The sequence below is a fragment of the Furipterus horrens genome, unplaced genomic scaffold, assembly GCF_987537825.1.
Source record: "Furipterus horrens unplaced genomic scaffold, mFurHor1.1.pri manual_scaffold_4, whole genome shotgun sequence".
Lineage (NCBI taxonomy): Eukaryota > Metazoa > Chordata > Mammalia > Chiroptera > Furipteridae > Furipterus > Furipterus horrens.
In genome coordinates, this window is record NW_028327174.1 from 195,056,648 (window position 1) to 195,084,068 (window position 27,421).

The window sequence follows — 27,421 nt, forward strand, 5'->3', positions numbered from 1 at the left end:
CAGTAAGTGATCCCATCAACACTCTTCATTCACTAAAACACAAGAAAAGTTCTTCCAGTTAACTAATACATAGTTGCAATTTAACTTTTCCCTTTAAAGTTTAGTTACCACTACTGCTCAGAAAATGATTCAAGAAACTAGTGAAGAAATATTCAAAGTTGAAATCACATGCTGAATTTGATAATCACAAATTCCACCTGTTAACAAGATGACTATGGCTTTAACATTCAAAATGCAAAAGCAAGCTAGATGGTTTATAAAACACTGTTTTCCAATGTTTAAATGATCCCATTTTAAATTCCTACCAACTGCTGTGCATCCTGTAGTTTCAAGGCAGCATATAAAATTGGAATGTGCCTTATATCACAGGGTGGGGCAAAAGTAGAATTTACACTTGTTCACAGATTCCTATGATCAACAGTGAGCCTACTTTTGCCCTGCCCTGTACTTAGCATCAACTTGAAATTTGAGTGAAAGTGACTAGCTCCACACAAATGCAAATTTTCAGTCCTAGCATAGGAGGTTTTTTTACTATTCCTTTGTGAGAGTAAATAAGATACTAGGAAAAAATCAGTGCCACTGGCCCAATGAAATACCTTCTCTTGAAAATCATGATGCACAACTTCCATGCCTGACACTGGTTTGTTAGATGGTATTGAAAGTTTAAGTCATTGTTTGGGTACCAACTAGATGGACTACGTATGTACCTTTCTCAGAATTTCCAAAATGAAATGAGACCACAAAAGAGAACTACTGACGCTACATTTACAGTATCTGAATGAGGCATGTGGACTTCACAATGAGACTTACAAACTGAAGAACAGAAACATAAAAAGTGAAAAAAAACCCATCAACAAACAAAAAAACCTCACCATTTCCCACCTTCCAGACCTCAGTCATTTTTCTAATTAGAACACATAGGCAACATATGCAATTTAGTTACCAACATTTAAAATTTTCTCCCCTACTGCTTTATACCCTTTGATTTCTATATATATATATATCTCATATGTTGCTAAGAGGGTCAAAGGACAGGGATTGACCCCAATTTTAAAGTCACATGTTAGGTCTGAGTTGTAGTTTTTCCTCTATGACATCAGCAGTTACCACTCTGAAGAAGTATCGGATACAATGAACTATACCTTCCAAAGTGGCAGAGAACCTACGTCCTTACTTCACATCAAACCCACCACGAGAAAACAGAAGATGGCTACTACAAAAAGAAAGCAGTCAGAAAAACCCCAACACAGAAAGAATTCCTATGTTATTAGTGAGAATGAGAGTAAGTTTCTAAGAACAGGGAGTTATTGTTTTATGGGATCACCTGCTGCAAGACAAGCATTACTTTAGTATAAATGTTCTAAGACATACCAATAAGGTTGGCAGGTATATACATACACTGATGCAAATGTGATTTCACTGGACAAGTAGGCAAACACCTAAGCAGTTTATCCCAACCCCCTCCAGCAGAGCACAACCACGTTTCAAAATCTCGGTTTTAAAATTAAAAGGTGTGGTCAAATACACAAGATCAATTTACGTAGTAAATTCACCCTCAGAACGAGCTGAGGATGTTTCGCGGAGTTCTGTTGCACAGAGGGTTCCTTCCCTGAGGGCGCATAAGGAGCTCTCCAACTGTTAATAGGTCTCTATTTTGTAACAAAATAGCAATTTTTAAATCTTAAAAAAAAATACATTACCTTCAACATGGAAGATCTCACTATTTAAATATCCATGAAATAGACATTATGGTTTGCATATCCTTTTTGGAAACACAAACAGCAAATAAAGTACATTGGAAGCATTTCAAATGTAATAAGCACATATTTATAGAAAGGTTCTGATATAAATTATATAACAATCATGTTCCTGTAATATCCTAGGCTAATTTATAATGTCAGAAATAAGTTAACGTAACATGGTTTAAAACTCTTGTTCCTATTCATTTCAGGTTACAGAGTGAAATAAATAAAATGTCTTTTGTAGGGAGAGGGAGCACTGGCCATGGCAAAAAGGTACAGTACTAACTGAAGGGAACTAAGTCAAGGCTACTGTGCTGTTATGTTACAAACATCTTCATACACTTGAGTATTAAATAAATTTGTAAGATCTTCCATACTGACACCAGAATATCAAAACTACCCCTTTGTTTTTCAGGTATATTTACAACTTAACATGACCTTATGAGCATGTTCATTAAGACAGGTATCAAACACCAGTATTTACTCATTCTAATCAAGAAATTTTAGGGAAATGTCAACCCTCCCAACCCCTGGAAATGTGCACAAAACTTTTTATCAAAATCTTATCTGACACAATGTTGTGGTTTTGTAAAACAACTAAATAGCTCAGACGACCAATAACATGATCCTGTTTAAGCATTTTGCTAGCAGGAAAAGCCCTTACATACAGTACACCTGGTGAAAGATCAGCTTGGCTTAAAATGTTCCAGTACAATTTTCGGAGTAAACAACTTCACAGAAGTTAATTAAAAAAATAATAATAAAAGTCAAACTAATCTTAAAGAAAAAGGAAAAAAACAAACTATAGGTTAGATCACCAGGAAGGAATGCCCAGCTTTTGTTTTCAAATGTTGACTGATATTTAGGTTTCAATAAACTACCTCCAACAGATCTAGGGCATGCCTGGTTGAACATACTGCATACTTTCAAATGCCAGGTCAAAACACTTTTCAGTCACATTTTAGCAGGGCAGAAATTATTCAGGTTTTTAAGTATGAATAAAGGTTAGCCAATGTTCTATTATTACATGGTTCATAGTCTTATCAACCTAACAGTCAGAAAAAAGGGAAAATTAAACCCCAACATGAAGTAACAATAAACAATATTTAACCAAGATAATGCAATGTATAACCAAAATAATTAGTTTAAATTAAAAACCCAGCAATACCATCTTGTTAGTCAGTGCAAACACTACATACAGGGTTTTCTCAAGAAAGCTGAAAGCACCTGATTCTTTTGCCAAGTCATCAGATTCAATAATGTACAGGCTTAAATCTGCATTTTAAAAAACTGCCATTACATTAGTGCATAATTTATCAAAATTGTAAAAACGATTCTGCATAACTTAGGATAATTTAATATCTAGTACATCAGCTGAAAGACTTAGGCACTTGGTTATATATTTAATTACTTCAACAAGTAGCCTGTGTGTAAATATTAACAAAGCATAAACTATTCTTGAAAAATGGAAAAATTAAAAAAAATTTAAATGCTACAGATAAAAGCACTGCACCACACTCTTACACATAATGCAGTAAAGAATGCTAGTATATAACCCTGCAAAATTCTATGTAAGAACATCTAACTCCACTCTTCAAAGTAAAACAAAACAAAAGAAAAAAAATTCATGCAAAGTCCCATGAAAGATAAATAAAGCAGCTGGAATGAGATGGAAATTTCTCTTAGTGAAACATAAAATAGAAATAAATAAGTTAATTAAGTCTACTTTCACTAGATGTATCATTGTAGGATCCTGCTAGTTAAATAACTGAGTTGTTAATTTTCTATAGAAGCCATTTAAAATAGGAAATGGCTCAGTTACTGCACCGGATTGCTACAAACTCATAAAAAGCTGCTTGAAGCTTAAGTTAAATGTCCAAATTCCAATCACTTCTGGAAAGTGAACGTGTTAACCCTAGTAAATTTTCTTTCTTTTTTTTTTTTTTCATAATGCTAATGCAAGAGGGCCTGAAGTATCAAAGAGTCCACAGGAACTGGATGCCCCCAGTAATATCTTTTTTTTAAAAAAAATATACATTATATAATATATATTATATATATAAAAAGCTAGTGTAAATGCTTCCATGGTATGGTCACAAATTTGAAAGATGAATCTCCTTTCAGCTGTTAACCATCTTCCCATTTGCAACAACAGGTTTTAAAAAGTCATTTTTATCTTCAGACATAACATGAGTTTTCAGGATGAGGTGGCCAACGCTGACAGATGTGGTGATGGGGAGGCAACTTGCATTGCTAACAGACACTGGGAGTGGCTGGCTAAAGCAAGAAGTTACCGGCAAAATTGTTTTTTGCTCCTCCCTGAGAAAAAATGACATTAAAAACAAATTAGCTTTAGGTGAAAACGTAAAACATAGGTAAAAAGTGTACCAGACTTTAAGAGCCTGCAGCAAAGACATGTCTTTTTAACACTAAAAAGTATCAGAGATCATTCAAAAATTCTATTTTCCAAAATTTAAATTAAAAATTTAGATACTGGTATATTTCAGATTAATAAACTCAAGGTCAAGATTAGCCCATATTGTGGCAGTTATCCTTCAAAATGGCAATATTAGAGCCAAGAAAATCTTTAACAAGATTTTTAAAAAGGGAAACCCTTCATGTAGGTTTTAATTCTCTGTTTTGTAGTCTGTAAGTCTGGTTACCAGACTGAGGAGAATAATCTGATGTTGGACCACAAAGACTAATTTCTATCTCAAGGAAAAGCAAGTTTCAGGTTAATAAAATGGACCACTTTCTTAGCTCAAATTTAGCTCTACTCTCCTAAAAACCCAGACTGACCAAATCATCGCCATTACGTAAAGTCTTCCCCTCGCAGGATAAAGAGAGTCAAAAATGAATTTAACACTGTATCTATGTCGCCCTGAATAGTCATGGTCATGAATTTTCTGTCTTAACACTCACAGAATCACATGGTCTTCACCTAAACTCTGTCTCTTCTGCTCCAGTGGCCCCTTCTGGTGCTGTTGCACCGGATGCCCATTTTCCACTGCTGTTCCGTTCAGCAACTGATCATTTTGAGAACTGATACCAAGCTGTATGTCCAGGATCTCCTAAGAAAATAAAATGTTAACCCTTTAGTGTGAAAAGTATTTTACTACAGTTGTCAATGGACTAAAACCTCCTAAATAACTGTGGTACTTACTTCAATTTGTTCACTCTGTCCATCTGGTTCATCGGTATCAAGTGCCGAAAGCTCTAACTCAATATCCCTATCAGGCTTGGTATCGGCTGCATCTTCTGTATAATCACTCTGTAATTTAAAAAAACTACTGATTTTACACCTGTGGAAACTGGGGTTTCCCTTTAAGTGGGAATCCCAATGACTGACCTAAAAAGAATTATTTAAGAAATCTGGGAGCACAATTGTATTCCTATTGTAAGTTTTAAAAGCAAGCATCTATCAGAAAAAGGCACACTAAAATGCACTACTGGCATAAATCTACATGCAGTAACAGCAAACAACAAATATATTCAGCATGAATCTGATAGGTTCTGTTTCCTTTGTTTCCTTACCTCTCCATTTCTCAATTCAATCTCCTTGCTTAGAAGGTTTAAGGTAAGGTGGCGGCCTTCATCCAGGGAACTCCACTTCTGTTGCATGGCCAGAGCATTGGCCTCCCGCTGAAGCAGCAACGAGTTACTCTTGGCCTACAGGGGAAGAAAGTAGAGCTGGCTTCCAACCACCATTCTATTTTTTTTTTTTTTTAAGTCAAAGCTTAGTGACCCAGCACCTACCTGCTGAAGTTCAATGCTTAAAAGGTCTCCAGTACTGGAATGCTTTCTATGACAAGATAAATCAGTAACAATGAATCTGTCCCTTTAAAGAGAAACATGTTTATTGTAATAAAAGTGAAATAAGTGAAGCAACTAAAGCAGTAATGACTATATACTATATATGCTTTATGTAACAGATGCACCCTGAAAGTTTCAGTCATCATTCCAGATGTAAAACTTTTTTCAGAAATTTGTTGTATAGCTAAAACTAGCAAAGCACACGTTATGAATAATTGGGGATAGAATCTGTACCCTGCAGGTACACACAAGTCTGAGAATAGACAATCCTAAAGAATGAAGAGTAACCTTACCGTTCAATATAGTGTGCTGATGATGTGGACTCATTACCATAAGAACTCCACCTTGAATCAACAGCACTGACATAAGGGACATAATCTATAAAAATGTAGAAAGAAACAAAGATCAGAGGAGTGAAAAGTCAGTATACAGATGTAAATGGATACTTCTCAAAAAAGATCCATATTTTTTCCAATTAGTCATGTTCTCCTGGCTAAACCATTTAATTCTGAGTGTTCTGTGACTGTTAAATGGAGGGAAGTGTTCTGTAACTTCCAAGATGAGGACTTAAAACCACAGTGCTAGAACGCATCACGGGAGGTATTAGCTAACGGATTACCTGATACACTGATGGGCTTAGTCGCACTTCCTTGGGAAGCAGTGGCTTGGACAGGATCTGTGGTATGGTAACCTGTACGGGAAGATCTGGAAATTGCACCCCATTTTGAGATGATAGGTCCATCACTAAAAGGAATTATTGGGTCTTCTTCTTTTGTCCTTCTCTGAGTTTCAAATAAATGTACTCTTCTCTTAACATCCCCACTGTCTAGGTCCTGCATAAATAAAATAAAATCAGTAAAATGACTGTTGGCAATTACTTCAGCTAGTACTACAAGCATGTGCTTTCAAAAGATATGTAATTAAGTTTTCTGGTAAATTTAACATTAGCTGTAGATCTTACTATTAAACCAACATCTATTTTAAACCACCGAACTGGGCTGAAATAATTTAAACATTGAATTCAATTTAGTTCAGACTTACCTAAATATAACTCTGCTGCTTACAGATGAGTTATATATCAACAATGAAGATGAAAGTGCTCATTCATTCTAAAACCTGAATCAACATGCAAAATATCCTCCCATCCCTTGAATCATACCATTAACACAGCATTCGAATTAGCAATCACGTCTCTGGGCTCTGAATCAATAACATTTATACAGGAGCCAATGGTGCCACAAGACCAGGGAGAATAATGGGAAAGATGATCTTCTTCAAATTTTGTCCCACTCACATTCTCAGAAAGCTGATTAAAAAATAGAAAAAGGCATAGCCAATTAGTAAGAAACTTAAATTTACAAACTTATAATGAATATTAAGTAACTATTATAGAATACAGAGGACTGCATAGTGAACAATTAAACCTTCAGTGACAAATATAAAAAACTGTCATAAAAAACAAATAATATTTTTACTATTTGTATTTATATTATTTATTAATAGAAAATAGAATGCCTTCTCTTTTTTACTTTGATTTTAAAGTGCTCATAAGGAACCACTGACTAATACTATTAAAACCAATCAACAAATAATTTATAGTAGGCCTGTAAATTGGTACGTAGTGCTTCAGAAAATGGAAAAGAGACATAGATTACAGTCCATGTCCTAAAGTAGTTTATAATTTTGAGAAAAGAATAACAAGTGTAAATAAGGACAGATAACTGATAAACCATACAGTAGTAAATAAAGAACAAAAGAATTCAAAGAAGGCTCTAGAACTAGAAGGAAAACTGGATAAATTTTAAAGAGACTGCAAGGCTGACTATAAAACAATAATAATAAAGTTGTAAGAATCATTAAATCTAGTTTAATTACATAGATAAGAACACTCAAGGCCAAAAAGCTTAAATTACTTATCCCAAGTCATATTACTAACTAATAGCAGATCTGAGTCTCAGTAAAATACTTATTTCCTAAAGCACAACATAAAACATGTAAATACAGTTTTCTATTAAGCAAGTGGCAAATCTATCACTCTGCTGTCAAGATATTTACCTGGTCTGAAGAAGTCTAAGTCTGATGAGACAGATTTGGATCTAGTTTAAAAATTCAATGGCTTACTGAAATATTCATGCATGAAAATATTTGATGTCTAGAATTACTTCAAAATAATCCAGTAGCAAGAAGGGGTACAAATGAAATAATGTTGACTGAATTGTGGAAACCAGGAGAGGGAACATGGGGGTTTATTATACTATCCCCTTTATTTTTGTTTAAAAGTTTTCATAATGAAGAGATTTAAAAAATTTTTTTTTATATTAGAATCTCTAGGGATGGAGAATAAACCAGAGGAATTAAGAACAAAATTAATGGTGTGCTCTAAATATAACAGTACTGAAAACACCAGGGTATACTGAAATGATCCTGGTACAAAAACTTGTTTTGTGATGACGAGAACAATAATTTACAGTGATTTAAAACATCAGTAGTAGGCATTTCTGCTCCTTTTGTGAAGTAGGGAAGAGATACCTCAGACCAAGATTCAAATCTCAGCTACTTGTTGGCTGACTTTATTACTTGGGCAAATTACTTAACTTCTCTGAGTAGGATTCCTAACCTACAAAATGTGGATAACACCTACCCCCTAAAGTTTTTGTGAGAATTAAATAATTTTGTAAATGCTTAGTACAGTGCCTGGCACAAGTAGGTGCTCAATAAATGGGAGATGTAAATCTTATCATTAATAAAAACCATAAAAATAATGAGAACTATATTGCTGAAAAGATTTTGAATTCTTGGTAAAAAAAAAGGACTGTGATTTAATGGTCTTCAGAGTTTCACAACATCTAGCCATAGTCCTTACATACTCAACTTTTATTGAACTAAATTCAGCTGCACACCAAACGACTGCAAAATACCCAACACAGCTAACCCTGGTTTGACTGAGGGCTCTGAAGTCAGTTGTCTGGCCTATCCCTGAAACATCAAGTGACTAAAACCTTTCTTACGTCAGTGCGAAAGTCTACACTGAACAGAGGAGAAGGTGGTGTTGAAGACTGTGTTGCCACAGGAAGAGTTGAAGAGACAAGAGGTGCTTTCTGAGTGTGGTACTGTGCCCACTGTTCTGGCTTTCTTCTTATCTGCTCCTCGCAACTGGTCTTCAAGTGACCATAAGGTTCCTAAGGGGTGATAAAAGAAACAATCTTAATAATGTAGGGAGTGGTTCTGTGGGAATTATGTAAACAATTTATTATATTTTGGGGACTAAAAAAACAAAATTTACAATAGGGAAGTCACCCTAGCCTATTCTCCACACACTTAATGAAAGGATCAAGTTATATTCAAAGTAAAATCTGAGCACCCACTTTTGGGGTTTTGAAAAGTTATTTGTGTGAATGTGAGGATACTGAAAATAGATCATGTTCCTGTATTTTGAAGATTCCTTTTTACCTTCCCAACCATTTCCTAACCAAACAACATTTATTGAGCATTAATTATGTATCAGGTCCAGTTCTAAGAGCTTTAGTTTTTTTCTGATTTAATCCTCACAACAGCCTTATGAGGTAAGTACTACTATTATTTCTGTCAAACAGATGAAAAAACTGACAAAGAGAAGTCAAGTAACTTCCATAAATCCAAGTTAGTAAGTGGAGGAGCCAGGATATATCAGGTCTGTCTAGAAAAAGTCCAGCCATTGTTAATATAACAAGAACTGTTTCCGCAACACTGATGTAACCAGGCAGCCAAGGAGAGTGAACTGGACTGCGCATGTGTGAACGACGACAACTTCACTGTACTAGTCAGTGGGGCAGTAGATGCTGTTGAGTGTGTGTGTATACTGTGTGGCCGTCACATTCAAAATGACTGAACGAGTAGAGCAATGAATCTGCATCAGATTTTGTGTTATGCCTGAACATCACTCCGCGGAAACTATTCGGGTGACTCAGAAGGCCGCACCTATGGGCAGCTGGTGATTGGAAGCTTCATTGCGACAATAAACGTACTCATGCATCACAACTTGGGCAGTTTTTTGGTGAAAAATCAAATCACCCAGGTGACTCAGTCCCCTCTACAGCCCAGATTTGGCGCCCTGTGACTTCTGGTTTTTCCTAAAACTAAAATCACCTTTGAAAGGGAAGAGATTTCAGACTGTCGATGAGATTCAGGAAAATACGATGGGGCAGCTGATGGCAATTGGGAGAACTGTGTGAGGTCCCAAGGTGCCTACTTTGAAGGGGTCTGAGATGCCCTTCTCCTATGTATGATGTTTCTTATATCTTCTCCAATCAATGTCTCTATTTTTCGTATTACATGGCTGGATACCTTCAGGACAGACCTTGCATACCTGGGTAGTCTGACATTAGACACTAGGTTCTGAACCATTACACTATAGCATTCCTATTTCCATCATCACTTACCCTTGGTAAAGGCACAGTTGTCCTTGGTTCACTTGGTTGCTGACAAGCCACTGAATAATACCCATCTAAGGAATTATATCTTTCTCGTAGAGACGTCTGATAGACAGACGAGTGCATCACATCCATTGGAGGTAAAGAATTGCTTCTAATAATGTCATCTCGTTGGTACATAGGTGGACGCCAGATGCGCCTGCTATCGTACACAGGAGCATACATTCCAGAAGGTACTGGAGGAACTGGCCCATATGGCTGCGGAGGAGGAGGCTGGTAAGGAGAATTCATTCGATCTCGAGGGGAAAATGTACTGTAATGATCGGCATATGGCATGGAAGCAGGTGGGAGGGAGGACTCTGGAACATTATTGGGCCTCACAAAGCGAGGAACACAGGGAGCCACACCAGCTGGTACCGTTGGAGGTGGTGGGTAGTATCCTTGAAAATTGGAAAGAGGAATATTTAATGTAATCTTAGTAAAATCTTAGTAACATTTTACAATGGTTTAAGTCTAAAATAGTCTTTGATGTGGGAAAATAAGCTTTGACTTTACTTTAGTTACCCCTGCTTTTGAAAGAAACTACATCCTTTTAAGACACCACTATATGAAAATCATTAATGTTCCTTACTTTGTTAAATTGCTCTCCTAAAGACAAGTGACAGAGCTATTAACAAACGGTTGGTGAAGTTCCTTCTAGGTCACCTATTGCCAAAGGTTTTGAATTAAGTAATTATAGTTATAGCACTGATTCTTAACCTTGTTGGAAGCCGAGGTTAAAGCCTCTTTCAAAATTTATCTAAGCTGTGCATTGTCTTCCAAAATGACACCCAAGAATATAAACCAAACATTTTAGATATCATTTCAAGGGATTTACAGAACTCCCTGAAACTTATCAATGGACCCTATATTTGATTCATAAGATTGAGAACTTTAAAACTATTTGTAGAATTAAACATTCTTAGGGCAGTTTCTGTGTGTTAGTTTCATTTTTTCTTAGAATTATCTAAAACTACTTACCTGTCTGTGGGTACTGTGGGACTTCAAAGGATATCTGAGTCCTAGGATCTTGAAAATACGGAATGTTTTCAGAATGCTGAGGATATACTGGTACTCTAGTTATAAATGGGCTGGATTTTGGAGGCACAGAATTCAGTTCTGTTCCAACATTAGAGGGCCCAGCTGAGGTAGCCGCTACATTACTTACAGGAGTCTTGGGTGGTGAACCAATTTTACTGGAAAGAAAATTAAACAAAAAAGAAATGATAAATGACTGTCTATGACTCTTAAGTCTCCCTCGGTAGAATTTTTTTCATAAAATTACATAGTGAAACAACAGAAAGATATTTTAGGTATTTCCATAGTGACAAGTAAGGCAATGAATTTCATTGCTGCCTTACATTGCTAATTCACAGCATCATAGTAACAGATCTCTGACCAGAGCAAAATGAAATCCAAACAAATCCCATGCACTAACGTGACCCATCAGTCCCTTTTTACTTGTTCTTTGAACAAAAATTTCTCCTATTGGAAATTAAAAATAATTGTTTATCTATAAGTTCTCAGTATAAACAACATAGTCGACCAGTGTTATTCTTTGGGACAAAGAAGACAGACACATAAAGGAAGGGTTGTTCTAGTAAGAGTTAGGTTAGCTGAAATATAAACATAAGAAATGGCCATTTTGCCCATTTTGTTAACTGCTATATCCCCAGAACCTAAAACAGTTCCTGGCACAGAGAAAATATTTGTTGGACAAATGAAATAGCTCCTGCCACATAGTAAGTTATCTGTTGGATGAACAAAATGCCAATGAAATGGTTACTCATTAAATTAATGAAAAATACACAAACTTTTAATATTTTTTAACCGTTAAGGATTTGCTTTGTTGAGTCACCAAACAATCAGCTCCACAGAATCTCATCATGACTTTTAAGAAGTCAAACTTTTGGCCCTGGCCAGGTAGCTCAATTGGTTAGAGCACAGTCCTGATTCACCAAGGTTGCAGGTTTGATCACATATACAAGAATCGACCAATGAATGCATAAACAAATGGAACAAGAAACCAATGTTTCTTTTTCTCTCTCCCTCCCCTCCTTCCTCTCTCAAATCAATAAATAAAAATGTAAAAAAAAGGTCAAACCTTCCCAGACAAGACAAAGTTAAAAAGAGTTCATTACCAACAAACCAGTACTACAGGAAATGTTAAAAGACTTAAGAAGAAAAAATAAGATAAAAAATATGAATAATAAAGTGGCAATAACTACATATCTGTCAATAATTACTTTAAATGTAAGTGGATTAAAAAAAGACATAGGGTGGGTGAATGGGTAAGAGAACAAGACCCTTATACATGCTGCCTACAGGAGACTCACTTCAGATGGAAAGACACACACAAACAAAGTAAAGGGATGGAGAAAGATATTTCATAAAAATGAAAGCAAACAAACAAAAGCTAGGGTCACAATTCTTATATCAGACAAAATATAGACTTAAAAAAAAAAGTCTGTAACAAGAGATAAAGAAGGACCCAGCAATTCCACTCTGGGTATTTATCCAAAGAAACTGAAAAACACTAATTGGAAAAGATATGCACCCATGTTTGTTGCAGCATTGTTTATAACAGCCAAAATATGGAAGCAATCTAAGTGCACATCAATAGATAAGTGGATAAAGAAGTGGTACATATATACAATAGAATATTACTCAGTCATTAAAAAAAAAAAATCTCGCCATGGGCAACAACACGAATGGACCCAGACGGTATTATGCTAAATGAAATAAGAAAGACAAATACCATATGATTTTACATCTAAAAAAAAAAAAAAGGGTAAGTAAATGAACAAACTCACAGATACAGAGAACAATTTAATGGTTGCCAGATTAGAGGGGGAGTTGGGTGTAAAGGGGGAAGGGATTAAGAAGTACAAATTGGTAATTATGAAATAGTCACTGGCATGTAAAGTACAGCACAGGGAATATAGCCAATAATATAGTCGTATTGAATGGTGTCAGATGGATAAATTTATCCAGTGATCACTTTGTAAGTTATATAAATGTCTAGTCGCTATGTTGTACATCTGAAACTAATATATAATATGTCATTTGAAAAAAATTTTTTTAATTATGAAAAAAAGAAGCCAAACTTTAGCAGAGCTTAGGCATGTGATTCAAGGAAATTATCTTGTTAATGACACAGGAATTCAATACATTGTATCTCAACTAGATTAGAATTTTTTCAAACTAGAGAAGCCCCTTTAAAGCTGGAAGGATAAACAACAAGGAGAATGCGCTGCCCGTAAGTCTAGTACAGCAGATTGGTCTAGCAGATGTTTACTTCTATGTGCAACTGTGTATTAAAATGTATAAAATAAAGAACTGTGGGGTAATAATATTAGGTAGAAATGCATTGGTTTAGAGTTTAAAGATACAGTCACACCTCGGTACTCATTGGCTTCAGAACTCATCAAACCCTGTACTTGTCGCATTTTTTTTTCTTTTCCTTTTCTTTTTTTATGTTTATTTTTGTCGCATTTTGACGAGAAGAAATTGTTTCAGCACTCAGCATTTGCCCAGGACTTGTGGCACTTGCTAGAACCTGTATGAGTCATGATACTGCCCCACAAGAGAAAATGCTTCACCGTTTGGTACTTGTCGGTTTTAGCACTTGTCACAAGTTCCGGAATGAATTAACGACGAGTACCAAGGTATCACTGTATGTTAGAGCTGTACTTAGTCTTTGAAGTTAAATAAAGGCAACGAAGGAAATCATTAGGATTTCCTTATAACAATAACACTTACTGAGCACATTTTAGGCACTATGCTAAGTGTTTTACATAGATTATGTGGTCCTTCCATGTAAAAATGTTATACACTGTAAATATGGATGCATATTTTGAGATGACAAATCCTTACAGGTATCAGGAAAAAGGCATCAAAATCCACTACAAGGTTCAGTCTCATGAAATCATGCAACCTATCCCAAAAGGTCAGCCTGAAGGAAAAAGTCAACTTTCAGTCAGACAGCTAGATCACCACAGCTTTAGGGGGGCTCTCCTTTGGAACAGCCCCTCTCACCCCTACATGCTTCTGCCCATGCCCCTTCCTCTACTGATGAGGTCCCTCCTTCCTAACTGTCCATATTTTTGGAACTAGTTCATCCCCTTAACCTCTGATATCCTTTCACAGTAACTCCTTGTAGTATTCTTTTTTTAATGTTCCAATAACACCTGGAACACAACTCAATTGCAATACCTTTCACAATAGATTATAGGGTAACTGTTTATACCTGTCTCCCAAACTACACTAGGAGACCTTTAGAGACAGGGAGTATATCCGGTTCATTTTCATTACTACACCAGTTGGCCTGATGCTTGGTTCTTAGTAGAAGACACATAATTCTTAATTAAATAAATGACTTATTTATTTATATACATTTATTTTAAAGTTTTCCCCCTGATCCGTCATTTTTAAAATGAGATGTAATTTATTCTTTTAAAGTATACACTTAAGAGATTTCTGGTATATTCACAAGGTTGTGCAACCATGACCACCACCTACTTTTGAAACATGTTCATCACCCCCAAGAAAAACCTGTGCTCATTAGCATTCACTCTCCATCCCCCTCTCCCCTGAGCCCCAGTCCCTAGAAACCACTGATCTACTCTCTGTCCATGTGGATTGGCCTATTCTGGACATTCACATAAGTTGTATGTCAGTATCTATTATATGACTTCTAGGAAAAAAGACACATAGTAAAGTGGTGATTTCATGTCATAAATGATGGATAGGTAAGCATTTATATTTTTTATTTCTGTGTTAGCATCTGATAGGGGAATTTGTTTATTAAAGGATTCTTACAGTTTTCCCTGGGGGAAATTTTAGAAATGCTATATCAGAGAATATTGTCTATTTAGCAAATGTTACTTGTGCACTCATTCTGAACCCTGTTCTTGGTACTCTTAAAGATACGTGAGATGTAGAAGATATCTCTGTCTTGTGGAAACTTACAATGATATACTTTTGGAGACAGCATTTACATACATGAAGAAATGTTGGAGCTAGATACGAAAGGCCACATAGTGTATAATGGTGATGGTTGCACAACCTTGTGAATATACCCAATATGGGTGACAAAATCTGCACAAGCTTTAACTCAAATTTTAAGATAAAAGAATACCAAAGGATGAGATTTTAGAGGTGGAAGTAACTTTTCAGATCATCTCAAAGTTTTAAAATCTTTTGTAAAGCACCAAAACCCCTTTGCCAAATTAAATCTTATGCTGAAATCCAACAATAATGGAGGTAGTAATAATAGCTGCTATTTATTGAGTGCTATGTGGAAGGTGCTGTTCAAAGCACATTGCAGTACTGAGTCACTTAATTCTCACAATAATAGCAGGTACTATCACTATACTAATTATAATGGATGAGTTAGCTGACCAAAACAGATTAAGTAACTGGCCTAAGATCAAACAGCTAGGGAACAGTGAGCCAGAATTTGAACCCAGAGTTGGGCTCCAAAGATTTCCCTCTTCTACACATCATTAAATAGTATAAAGTATTGGGTTGGCCAAAAAGTCCGTTTAGTTTTTTCCATAAAACAAAAGACACATTTTTCTTTTTCTCCAGTAACTTTATTGATCTGGATATCTCCTGCATGTTATAATGTTGATTGTTCTCAATTAATGTCTTGATTTGATTGCTACCAACTTCAGCTAAGCACCACTAGAGCCACCTTACAGAAAAAAACAAACTTTTTGGCCAACCCAGTAAAACTGTTCTGATTAACACAGGGGTTGGTGCCCTGGCTGGCTGTTGTTCAGTGATGGAGCGCTGGCCTGCAAACCAAAAGTTTGCCAGTTTGTTCCTAGTCAGGGCACACGCCTGGTTGTGGGCCAGAGCCAACTGACCAATGTAGCTCTCTCACATCAATGTCTCTCTCCCTCTCTTTCCCTCTCCCTTCCCCTCTCTCTGAAAACAAACAAATAAACAAACAAAAAACAGGGGCTGGAGGCTCAAGCATGTCACCTACTTAAAGATTTCTGCTTCCTTCCTTTTTGGCATCTCTGTGGACTCAGTCCTAAAGTTCAAGGAAAGAAGGTGTGAAAAAGCCCAGTCCTGTTCTAACCCCTCTGGTTTACAGCTGATGGAAATAAAACCAAGCTTAAGTAACTTTCAAAGGTCACAAAGTTATTCAATTTCAGAGTCAGGACTAGAACTCAACTTCTTTTATATCTAGTGCTTTTTCTACAGGAAAACATTTTGTATATAAGTTCTATTAACTGCTTTTCCTCAGGAAAAATAAAAACACATGCACATTTCTAAAAAGTCTAATAACTCATATTGAGCATTTTTACCTAATACTTACTTTTCAGTTACAGACTCTGAAGAAGGCCCAGTAGCATTCTGACCGTTACTGCCAACCTTCCCCACTTTCTTCACAGTCTCCAGAGCTCTTAAAGCACTGTCAGCATTACGTGGGATTAGCTGGGCAACACTGTTCTCTGCATTGGAAATTCCATTTGTACTTGGAACAATTTTCCCCGTTGTTTCAGTACTTCCTATGACAGAAATGACATTTCCGGCTGTGGTTGTGACAGTGTTGTTTACACCAACTTTATTTAGAAGAGGAAATGTTCTTACAGTTGCATTCATCTTTTTGTTCCTTAATCGATACCTGTTTTAAAAACAATCAATATTTTGGTGAATATTTCACTACAGTTTACCTGCAAAAAAGAAAAAAAAAAAGGCTAAGGGAAAAGATTTAAAAAGGAGAAAACAGCTTTGAAAACGTTTCTTCAGCTAAATATCATATACAGTCTACGTCAAACTCTACTGTAACAGATGACACGTGAAAATGTCATTCACCTATGTGTGCGCACATACACACATGCATGTGGACAGACATATATGTAGGCACACAATATAGCAAGCAAAGTAAAGTACATATGTATTCAAAGAAACCTTTTGAGGGATACTGGGGAGAGATCCTTTTGAAAATTTTGTCTAACTGGAATATAAAGTACACTCTGTAAAGATGAAAGAAGCCATACAAAATTTAGTTGGAAATGTAGCCTGAAGAGAAAGGTATGCAAGAGTTGAAAAAATTCTGTTACCAAATTGTTCAAGTGTTATATAATTTTAAAGAAATAAAAAAAACTAAAACTCATTTTTGTATCAATACATTAGTTTATGAGATGATATCAGAAAAGTAGGTACCGACTAGATGATGCAGGGTCTTAAAGCCACAATCTAGATTTTATCTTTATCCACAGGGTAATGACAAAACATCCAAGTTTCTCATTATCTACAATGAGCCTCACAGCAAAGTTTTCCCTATTCAGTGGGAAATAATGGGATTGGGAGTGGGCAACAGCAGCTGTAAGACCAGTTAGGTGGCAAGTGTGGATCAAGAAGAGGGGATGACAGCTTGGACTGTTAGAATGGAAAGATGAAGGAAGAGTTGAGAAATACAGGAGGCTGAACTGATAGAACTTAGTGACTAAAACAAGCAGGTGAAAGCAAGCTGACAAAATTAATTCCTATAATACAATATGTATTAATTGGTTGGACCAGGTACACTGTGGAGAGCAGAACAGAAGGTAGAAGAGGAGGATGTATGGGAATAGAAAATGAGCTCAAATTGAGTATAAAGTGTCTAAAGACAAAAGGGAGATGTCCATTAAGAGCTGATAAACCAGTTTTTCAGTAGAAAGGTTGGGATCAATTCTTTCGTGAAATCTCAATGCTGAATGTTTTGGTTAAAAAACAAAACAACAAAAACTTAGACAATACATACAGCTTAATATCCATTTACTTGAATGTTTGGGATAAATGGACATACAAAAAGGAACTACCCACAGGAGAAAAGAAAAAGAAAAGAAGATACATAAAAAAGAATGTTAAAAAAGACCAAAAGTCAGCCCTGGTTGGTGTGGCTAAGTTGGCTGGAGCCTCATACTGTGAACTGAAAGGTCACAGGTTAGGTTCTGTCAGGGCACAGCCTGGGTGGCAGGTTCGATCCCAGTGGGTGCGTGTGTGAGAGAGGCAACCAACAGATTATTTCTCTCTCCCTTTCTCTAAAATCAATAAGCATGTCCTCTGGTAAGGATTACAAAAAACAATGTTGAAATCATCTATAATTGCCCTCATACGTTGTTTAAAAAATTTTTTTGAAGACCAGAAGTCATAAAAATAAAATGTAATTGCTTTGCCAGTTTACCTGGGCCTTTGCTGTTAATCCTCAATTGAACCTGAGCAAACAAGACTGCACATAGGAATATTTTCTTTCCACAAAGGTGCTTAGCAGAAACATGTATGTCAGCTATACAATGGTCTAAAATATGAACCCTGAATAAAATGATTAAGTCATTTATTAAGTTAATCTCGCCCCCAAAAGCAACAAGGTACTTAACTGCATCTTGGAAACTCATCACAAACTTTAAGATTATTATCTAACACTTTCATAATGACCAAAAATTAAACTCATGTCAAAGAGAATTCTCATAACTTACTTTTCAAGCTCTTCCTGAGAATGGGCAAAAGTACAATTTGTCCCTCGTGGACACCCTCCTTGCTGTCTCAGATCCCGGCACATACTAGTTTTATATTTGCTGTTGGGTTGGGGCTACAAAAGGAAAATCAGTGTGTGGAAAAATGAAGATTTCAGGTGTTATTAACTCTTGGGATTTCAAAACTTCATGGTTACATCTTTAATTCTTTTTCACATTAGATAATTCTCATGCTGAACCAATTACCATTCCATCATTTCCTGTTAAGTGTTCTGTAGCATAACATTGAGCTGGCATTTTAGACATTCTTTCTGAGGATTTTCTGAAAATGGTTCAAATGTTATGTCTATTTGTCAGGCATCACGATGCACATGAAAATAAAAGATTTTCTCATCAACTCTCTGCTGTGTTAAAATTATGATACCAAAATCAAACCAACAATTTAAAAAAGCCTTTAAAAGCTATTAGCTGTTCACTTAAGCTTTCTCAGGATATATAGAATATGATTTCCCCTGAAAGTGAAAAATTAAGAAATACCTATTTGTTAACTTGAGGGTATAACTCTTTTAGGCTTGGAGTTAAGTTCACACAAACAATGAGGCAAAACATATAAACCTCATGACACCTGCTATAATTTGCATCAAAATGTAAAATGTTATTGTTTTTTTTTTTTGTGACTTTAATGAAGCTGAAACACTTATCTTTCAGTTAATATTTGAATATTACAATGTCTTCTAGTGGCAAAAAGAAAGATTGGCACGATCACTTTGAAGATTTGATCCCCACTCTGTCACTTACAGCCACCATGACTTTAGATACGTTATTTAACCTCTTTAAACTTCAACTTGCAAAAACTACTTACCTTGCAGGTGACAGCGAGAATCAGAAATAATATAAGTAAAATATTGAACATAGGGACTGGCTCGCAGTAACTTAAAGAACAGATGCTGTCATTAGAATAAAGGATTTATATCTTAAATAACTCCTTCTAAAGTACATTGAAAATATTTTAAAAATTCAGATTCCACACACTTACAAATAGAAACTCATTGTATGACAGCAATGAAGAAAAAAGTAACAATTTCTCCACATTAGAAAATAATTAGACAAAATGTTTGGAAGGAAGCAACAATCTATACCTGGTCAGACAACTAACTGCAGTGTACTCATATTCTAGGTGCTCTCCAAACGGCTGCTACACTATGAATCATATATCAGGTACATGACAATTTGAGTTTCTCCCAAAAGAACAGATAACAAAAAACTTATGAGAGAGTAGAGTCACATAAGAGTTCATTAACCAGAGATTGTTAAGTGTTCAGCATGAACTTTTGTTATAGATAACAGCACAAGTACAATAAATGTGCTTACCTGAGGGGTCTCATGGCCCTTCCTACTATAATTCTGTATGAAGTCCACAAGGCCATGAACCACTGTTTTAACAGCTACCATTGCATTTTCTAGCTGCTCCCAAGTTGGTGAAACAGCATCTAAAATAAGCCACCAAGGAGATGGAGGAATTTGTTAGCAAAAATTCTCTTGTTATTATAAAAAGTATTAATAAGCGACTGAGTATTTTCCCACATACCTGGATTGGGGTCTATGTTTGCAAGAAGCTCTAAATGAGGCCTCAGTCTATTTAAGTTCGCTGGGTCTCCTGTTCGTTGCAAAACAATCGTCAATTCCTGGACACTCTTTGCAAATGATTCTGGAGACTGCAGCTAACAAACAGAAGACAGAATGGTTTATACTCTGGTTCCAATATGACATATCTATATTCAAATGCTTTCATTCAGTCAACATACTAAATAGGTTTTGAAGTGTCTTCAGATTCCATAGTAGGAGTATCAATGGTGAATCAGATTTTCACCTCAGAATCTGCCCTATGAAATTCATCATTAGACACTCAGAAAATTTACTAATAAGGTGTATTAGCTCTCTCAAGTCAAAAGGCAGATAAATGACAGACTTTGTAAGCCAGGCTGCTTTTATGCTAATGCCCTGTATTTGCTCCCCTATTACTCCCCTTAGTTATTTTGAAAGTTAAAAAAAGAACTTATAGAATTCTGATATTTAAAAACATAGGAATCTCCAACTGTTTGTCTCTTTAGTCCCTTCAGAAGATTCCAGTATTCTCCCATATAGCCACAATGGTACAGAACAGCATCTCTAATTTCACAAACCTTGTCAATAATAGATTGCATGTGTGATTTATGTGCCAAGTCACCATATAGAAGTGAGGACCACTGCTCAGGTGAAATACGGAGCCCTGCTTCCATAGCAATATGGACAATTTGGGCATCATGTTCTCTGCGTAATGCCTCATAACTCCGAAATTCCTCCTTTAACTGCATCAGAGAAGAGTCTTCATCCCTTTTGGTAACCTAAACAATAAAAACACAACCTATCAGAACTGAATCAGAATTATACCTTTTTTTGACAGATGGACAAAAAATATATTTTTTGGTGTGCTGCAAATTTTAGTAATTAGTCTGTGTGTGCCATGAAATGAAAAAGGTTGAAAATCACTGCTCTATGGCAGTATAAAGAAAAGGAAATTAAATCTGATTGGTGAGGGAGAGAAGGGGTTTCAGAGAAGGCTTTCCCCAGCTAAAAGCTACATAAACTGAGTCTCAAAGAATGAATAGGAGTTTCCCAGGCAAAAAAAAGGTAAGAAATAGAATTCTAAAAGGGGTAGCAAGTGGTAAAACAGAAAGCTGAAGGAACCGAGCACACAGAGTTAAAGGCTAACATGTAGGCTGGAAAAGAATCATAGAGGACCTTGTGTACTATAGTGAGAAGTTTGGACATCATCCTGAGGAAAATGGAAAGCCACTGAGAACATTTAAGCAAAGGAGTATCATGATCAGTCTAGCCAATTAGCACCACCACATGATGATCCAGAAATTTCCTGCCACCACAAAAATTATCATTAAGGTAGCCCTGGCTGCTGTGGCTCAGTGGATTGAGTGTCGGCCTGCGAGCCAAGTGTCGCTGGTTCGATTCCCAGTCAGGGCACTTGACTAGGTTGCAGGTCAGGTCCCCAGTTGGGGGCGCGAGTGAGAGGTAACCACACAGTGATGTTTCTCTCCCTCTCTTTCTCCTTTCCCCTCTCTCTAAAAACAAAATAAACAAACAAATAATTTTAAAAATATACACCATTAAGGTACCACTATACAGCATTAATCTGTACTTCGCTTAAGTGATAAAAGAAATTCAAAAATTACAGAGTTTCACATGGGCTCGTGAAACTGTCTCATTATCCAGCGAAGTAGTTACATGGCCAAATAGTTTCCGTAAGAGACCACACTTATTCCTAAATCACTAAAAATTGCTAATGGCCACAGTGAAATTTGAAATTTAGGATTCAGAATACCCAGGACTAGTCCAGGGTCTGAAACCTAGACTGGACAAATCATTTATACTTAAAACGATGCTATTCTCATCGGTACAATGAAAATATCCCAGACCCTTCACTGGTTGTTTCTATCACTGTTGTTGGCACATGAGACAACACTAATATGCCCCCAAAAACATGAAAATGGGGAAATCAAGTTATCATCTGAGAGTTAATAGTATCAGTTCACAATTCTCTTTGGGAATATATAAATATTGTACAGTACAGAAAAGTTTGGGGAACCCAAAGTTCTAATTAATATGATCTTAGGTATAATTTAAGAAATTAAGAGTATAACTGAGAAGTCACAAAAATCTATATTCTGCCATAACCTACTTAAAGAAACACTGTGAGAACAAAAGGGAGGATTATCAACCTAGAAAGTAGAAAAAACGAAACCCAAAGAACCAGAGGATGTTAGTACTCCTCTAACCACCACGTAATTACAGGGTGCCTCCTGGGCAGCATAAGCATCTAGCTACCTGAATAATAAAGATGGACACAGGTATCTAAGAGAACTTAGACCTATTAAAGTTCTGTTAAGATGCATCAAAATCACCCATGAAGTTTTGAAAACTATAATTCCAGGTCTACTGAATCAGAACCCTTGGCCTGAAAACACATTAATTTAAAGTATATATAAATGCTTAAGTCCTACGTAAGATACAACAAATCAGAATATCTGGGGAGGGGACCCAGGAATGCATACTTTTAAAATCTCCATAGGGGGTTCTCATGTGTTCTTTCAGTTGAGAAGCACTATATTAAAGAATCATTAACTCCCCTTGTCTTGATTTCATGCTAAAAGAAAGCAAAGGTTTGATACTCTTTTACAGAAAAATATCTACAACATAAGAATTCAAGTCAAGTAAGAGTTGCACTGCTCAAAAAAATACATAAAACAACCAAACCACAACCACAACAAAAGAGTTGCACTTTTCATTACAAATTAAGAAAAGAGATAATATGTATGTGACCTCAGGGTGGTGCTGTTCCCGAAGAAAGAAATCCACTGTATGCACCAACAAAATTTAGGTCTCTAAATCTATAAAATCAAGAAAAAAACCTTTGATAATGGTTAGTTTACTAGAGTAAATGCCAACTGACAGAGAGGACTTCTGCCAATGAAGTCAGTATGATGTACTTTTACTTATCTAAACACTGCTTTAACATTTTAAACTGCAGGGCAATGAAGATAAAATGAGAACATAAAATTGAAATAAATTTCTAAACTAGTGTTATTCAAATGTCAGATATTATTAGTACCTACAGATGCGTATGTACAATCTAAACCACAAATCAGTATGATACCTATGAGGGAAACAAAACCCTTTAAATCAGTAACACATAACATGAGAACCCAGTCAGTCACTTCAGGATGACAAATGATCTCTGTAACTTGGCTGCTTAGCTAAAAACATGCTTGAGGAATCAGATTCATTTTGTTGTCCTGAGGACACAAAACCAAGCACTGTAATATCAAGCAGATAGCAGCCAAGCCTCATTAGTGGAGATAAGTTAACTTACTTGAACATACTTCCATAATCAATTAATTATGATCTTAAACTAGATACTCAGCCAAAAAAAAGAAAAAGAAAAAAAGAAAAAAGACAACCTTTTCTGTCTGCTGTTTTCACTCTTGGGGCTATAAAACCAGCAAAATAACCTAAATAAGCTTTGCTTTCAAATTTAGATGTTTCAGTTTCATAGAAGTCGAAGGGTCTCCCTACTGCCAAGTCCCTGGGCCTTTCTCAAGATCCAGCCAGCAACCTATGTTCTCTTGTAACAGACAGAAACTTCAAGGTTCAGTACAGTGTCCACTTCTCTCACTACCTGTCACTCCCTACAAGCCCATTTTAGGTGATGAAACTACATTTTTAAATATCTTGGGGTCCTTCCCTGCCCTCTCCTCCAACAAAACAAAATAAAGCAAAATACCACCTAAGTGCACAGTGGGAAACTGCCTCAACTTTTTACTCTGTTGTTGTCCCTAAGACAATATATAGGCCACCTTCAGATTAAAAGCTTTAAGCAGACAGAGACTGACATAAAAATAATAATGGGGAACTTTTACCTACTCTTACGAAGTTTTCAGTATAGTTCCTGACTCCCTTTTTAAGATAATAAATATAAAGGAATTGGGCTTCTTTAGTCCACTTTCACTATCCCAAGAGTCAAGGTTACCAAACTATTTCCGTATGTTGTGTTTTGTGTTACTGACACCTCCACATTTGTTTTCTCATTCCGACAGGTCGTATCTCAGATGTAATCAATGCAGAAGGAAAAGAAACAGTTTCCTTTGACTCTTGTAAGCGTTCTGGATCTGTGGGGGCCTCTAATCAGGTTAGTACCTGTGCTAGGAAGTCTCTGTCTCACATACAGGCATGTAATATTTAGATGGTTGCACATTACTTACCTTAAAACAAGAAGCTCGATACAGTAATTGCACAACATGACCAATACTTGTTTTTGATGCCTGAGGAAATCTTGGTTCTAGTCTCTGCACAACAAAAAGTACCAAAACTTTCCTTGAAAGAGCAGAACCATCTTCTAATGCCAGCAACACCAGTTTCAAGGCCTCTTCTTGCATAGCTAGAAGAAACATGAGTTCATGATAAATGAGAAACCCTGTAGATCCTATCTGTCACAGATTTCTTTGGTATTATATCATAGTGGTTCATTTTCCACAGTGTGTATTTAATTAACACAAAAAAAGGACATCACATACATAAATGCAGTTTACTTAAAAAAATATGTAGTCCCCCCTTATCTGCAGAGGATACATTCTAAGATCCCCAGTGGATAGTACTAAACCTTATACAGAGGGGTGGGCAAAAGTAGGTTTACAGTTGTGAGTGCACAAAACACAGAGGTTATTCTTGTATTATTTATTAATTTTTGTATTATTATATAACACAACTGTAAATCTACTTTTGCCAACACCGTATGTTTTTTCCTACACAGTAAGTCCTCCCTTAACACTGTCAATAAATTTTGCAACTTTAAGCAAAACCACCTATGATGAAACCAATTTTACCATAAGCTAATTGATAAAGCAAGAGCTAAGTTCCTACAACATCTCATCATTATAATGATACAACGTTGAACAAAATTATTTAAGAATCTGCTGTACATACACATAATCTATGACAGTTTAATTAATTATTTTTTAAGTATATTTTATTGATTATATTGTTACAATAGTTCCATTTATGACAGTTTAATTTATAAATTAGGCATAGTAAGAGACTAACAACAATAATCAAAAAAGAGAACAATTATAATATACTGTAATAAGTTTTGTGAATGTGGTCTCTCTCAAAATATCTTACTGTACTATACTCCTCCTCCTTATGAAGGTCAGAGATGATACAGTGCCTACATGATGAGATGAAGTGAGATGAACGACACCGGCATGTGACTTAATGTCAGTCTGCCATAAGGGTTAAGTGAACACAAGCAGTGAGACACCCAACAGTTTAATAACCAAGGCGGCCATTAAGTGACTAATAGGCGGATAGAATATACAGTGTGGATGTGTTGGACAATGATAAAGTAAAAAGTCCTCATTTATAAAACACAGAGATAAACTCTGACAAGTAACATGTAACACTATCTTATGATAAATGATAATTTTTTAAAATGCACGAGACTGTTACTTTGCCTGTCAGAACTATTTTGTATAGTTTTAAAGTGATATTAGCCTGTGGAGGCATTATTTAAAGAGAGTATTACCTTATGTTGTTTTCTAGCCAGAGAAACATTTAGAAAATAAATGCCACGAAAGACATCTTTGGAATAACTGACGAAACTGGAATATAAACTATAGATTGTAGTGAGTGCTGTATCAATGTTAAGTTTTCTGAAATTGATGAATGCACTGTTGTTATATAAAACAGCAACCTTTTTTCTAGGAAATATACTTAAGAATTATGGGTAAAGGGGCCTAAAATATGCAACATACTTTCAAATGGTTCAAACACGAGGGAAAGAGCGAATAAACGTAACAAAACTAGTCAATGTGGATTAAAAGTACGTAAGAATTCCCTGCATTACCTTTAAAATTTTTTTCTTTTTTTTAGAAAGAGAGGGGGAAGGAGAGGGTGAGAGAGAGAAAGAGAAAGAGAGAGAGAGAGAGAGAGAGAGAGAGAGAGAGAGAGAGAGAGAGAGAGAGAGAGAGAGAGAGAGAAAGAAACATCTCTTTGTTGTTCCACTTACTTATACATTCATGTTTTGACTGGGGATCGAACCTGCAACGTTGGTGTATTGGGAGAACACTCTAACCAATAGAGCTAGCCCGCCAGAGCTTCTGCATTATTCTTGCAACTTCTTGGTAAATTTGAAATTATTTCAAAATTGAAAGTTAAAAATACACTGGTTCTCAATTAAAATAATGGAACTTTAGAGCTGAGAGATCTAGAATCCAGATTAAAACTCAACTTCCTTTTTTTCTCCAAGAAAGGAATGCAGGCCCAGAGAAGTTAAGTGACTAGGCCAAAGTTAAAATCTAGTTAGTAGCAAAATTGTAACTAGAACCAAGGACATTTTAAAAAAGACTTTATTTATCTATTTTTAGATGGGAAAGGAGGGAGAAAGAGAAGGATAAACAATGATGTGAGAGAGGAACATCGACTGGTTGCCTCCCACCCTGACCTGGGACCAAATCTGCAAGGTAAAATTCATGTAACATAAAGGAAACCGTTTTAGAGTACACAATTTACAATGTTGTACAACCGTCAACTAACTATCTAGTTCTAACACATTTTCACACCTCAAAGGAATACTATAGCCATTAAGCCATCACTTCCCATGCTTTCTGCCTTCAGCCTCTAGCAACCCACTAGCCTGATGTGTGGGACATGTGGTTCTTATGGATTTACCTTTGTGGATGCTTCACATGAATGGAATCATAGAATATGTAACTTTTTGCCTGGCTTCTCTCACTTAAGGTAGTATTTTTGATGTTCATCCACAGTGTAGCAAGGATCAATTTTCATTCCTTTCTATGGCTGAATAATATCCCACTTACGGACATACCACTTTTGTTTATCCAAAGCTGATAAACACTTGGATTGTTTCCACCTTTTGACTACTGTGAATAATGCTGCTACAAATACTTGTGTACAGGTATTAGTTTTAAAATACCTGTTTTCAAGTCATCTGAGTATGTAGCTTCTGGGTCATAGGGTAGGCAATTCTGTTTTAACTTTTTGAGGAACCACCAACTTGTTTTCCATAGAGGCGGCAACATTTTATATCCCCAAGTTCTCCGCAACCTCACCAGCACTTTTATTTTCCATTTTAAAATTATGGAGAATGTAGTGAGTGTGAACTGGTATCTCACTGTAATTTTGACTTGCATTGCCTTAACAACTAATGACATTGAGCACCTTTTCATTTGTTTTTTGGCCATCTGTGTATCTTCTTTGGGAAAATGTCCTATTCAAGCCCTTGGCCCATTTTTTAATTGGGTTGTTTGTCTTTCTATTCTTGAGTTGTAGAACAGAGGGTATTTGATACCTAGTCTAGAGCTTATTAGCTAAGGTA

At 36.0% G+C, this 27,421-nt stretch overlaps 1 protein-coding gene and 1 non-coding gene across 4 annotated transcripts in view; both read right to left on the reverse strand.

Moving 5' to 3' along the window:
• Nucleotides 1–862: 862 nt before the first annotated feature.
• Nucleotides 863–27,421, reverse strand: part of RC3H2 (ring finger and CCCH-type domains 2) — a 42,729-nt gene continuing 16,170 nt past the window's right edge. The window contains exons 5-21 of one of the 3 annotated variants that reach the window (XM_090274687.1): nt 24,291–24,466; nt 20,661–20,861; nt 20,066–20,198; nt 19,849–19,967; nt 18,481–18,593; nt 16,335–16,643; nt 10,985–11,199; nt 9,974–10,404; nt 8,564–8,734; nt 6,715–6,861; nt 6,175–6,388; nt 5,849–5,933; nt 5,499–5,544; nt 5,277–5,411; nt 4,906–5,013; nt 4,665–4,813; nt 863–4,061 (exon numbers count right to left, since the gene is read on the reverse strand). In XM_090274687.1, coding sequence (XP_090130813.1) covers nt 3,863–4,061; nt 4,665–4,813; nt 4,906–5,013; nt 5,277–5,411; nt 5,499–5,544; nt 5,849–5,933; nt 6,175–6,388; nt 6,715–6,861; nt 8,564–8,734; nt 9,974–10,404; nt 10,985–11,199; nt 16,335–16,643; nt 18,481–18,593; nt 19,849–19,967; nt 20,066–20,198; nt 20,661–20,861; nt 24,291–24,466 — 2,951 coding nt within the window. In that variant the 3' untranslated portion in view covers nt 863–3,862. Of the gene's footprint in view, nt 4,062–4,664; nt 4,814–4,905; nt 5,014–5,276; nt 5,412–5,498; nt 5,581–5,848; nt 5,934–6,174; nt 6,389–6,714; nt 6,862–8,563; nt 8,735–9,973; nt 10,405–10,984; nt 11,200–16,334; nt 16,644–18,480; nt 18,594–19,848; nt 19,968–20,065; nt 20,199–20,660; nt 20,862–24,290; nt 24,467–27,421 lie in introns of all 3 variants that reach the window. The other 2 variants (XM_090274686.1, XM_090274688.1) reach the window with 2 other exon arrangements.
• On the reverse strand, nt 20,288–20,398 carry LOC150013690 (small nucleolar RNA SNORD90). Its single transcript, XR_016511029.1, has one exon. It is a non-coding gene; the product is annotated as a small nucleolar RNA SNORD90 (small nucleolar RNA).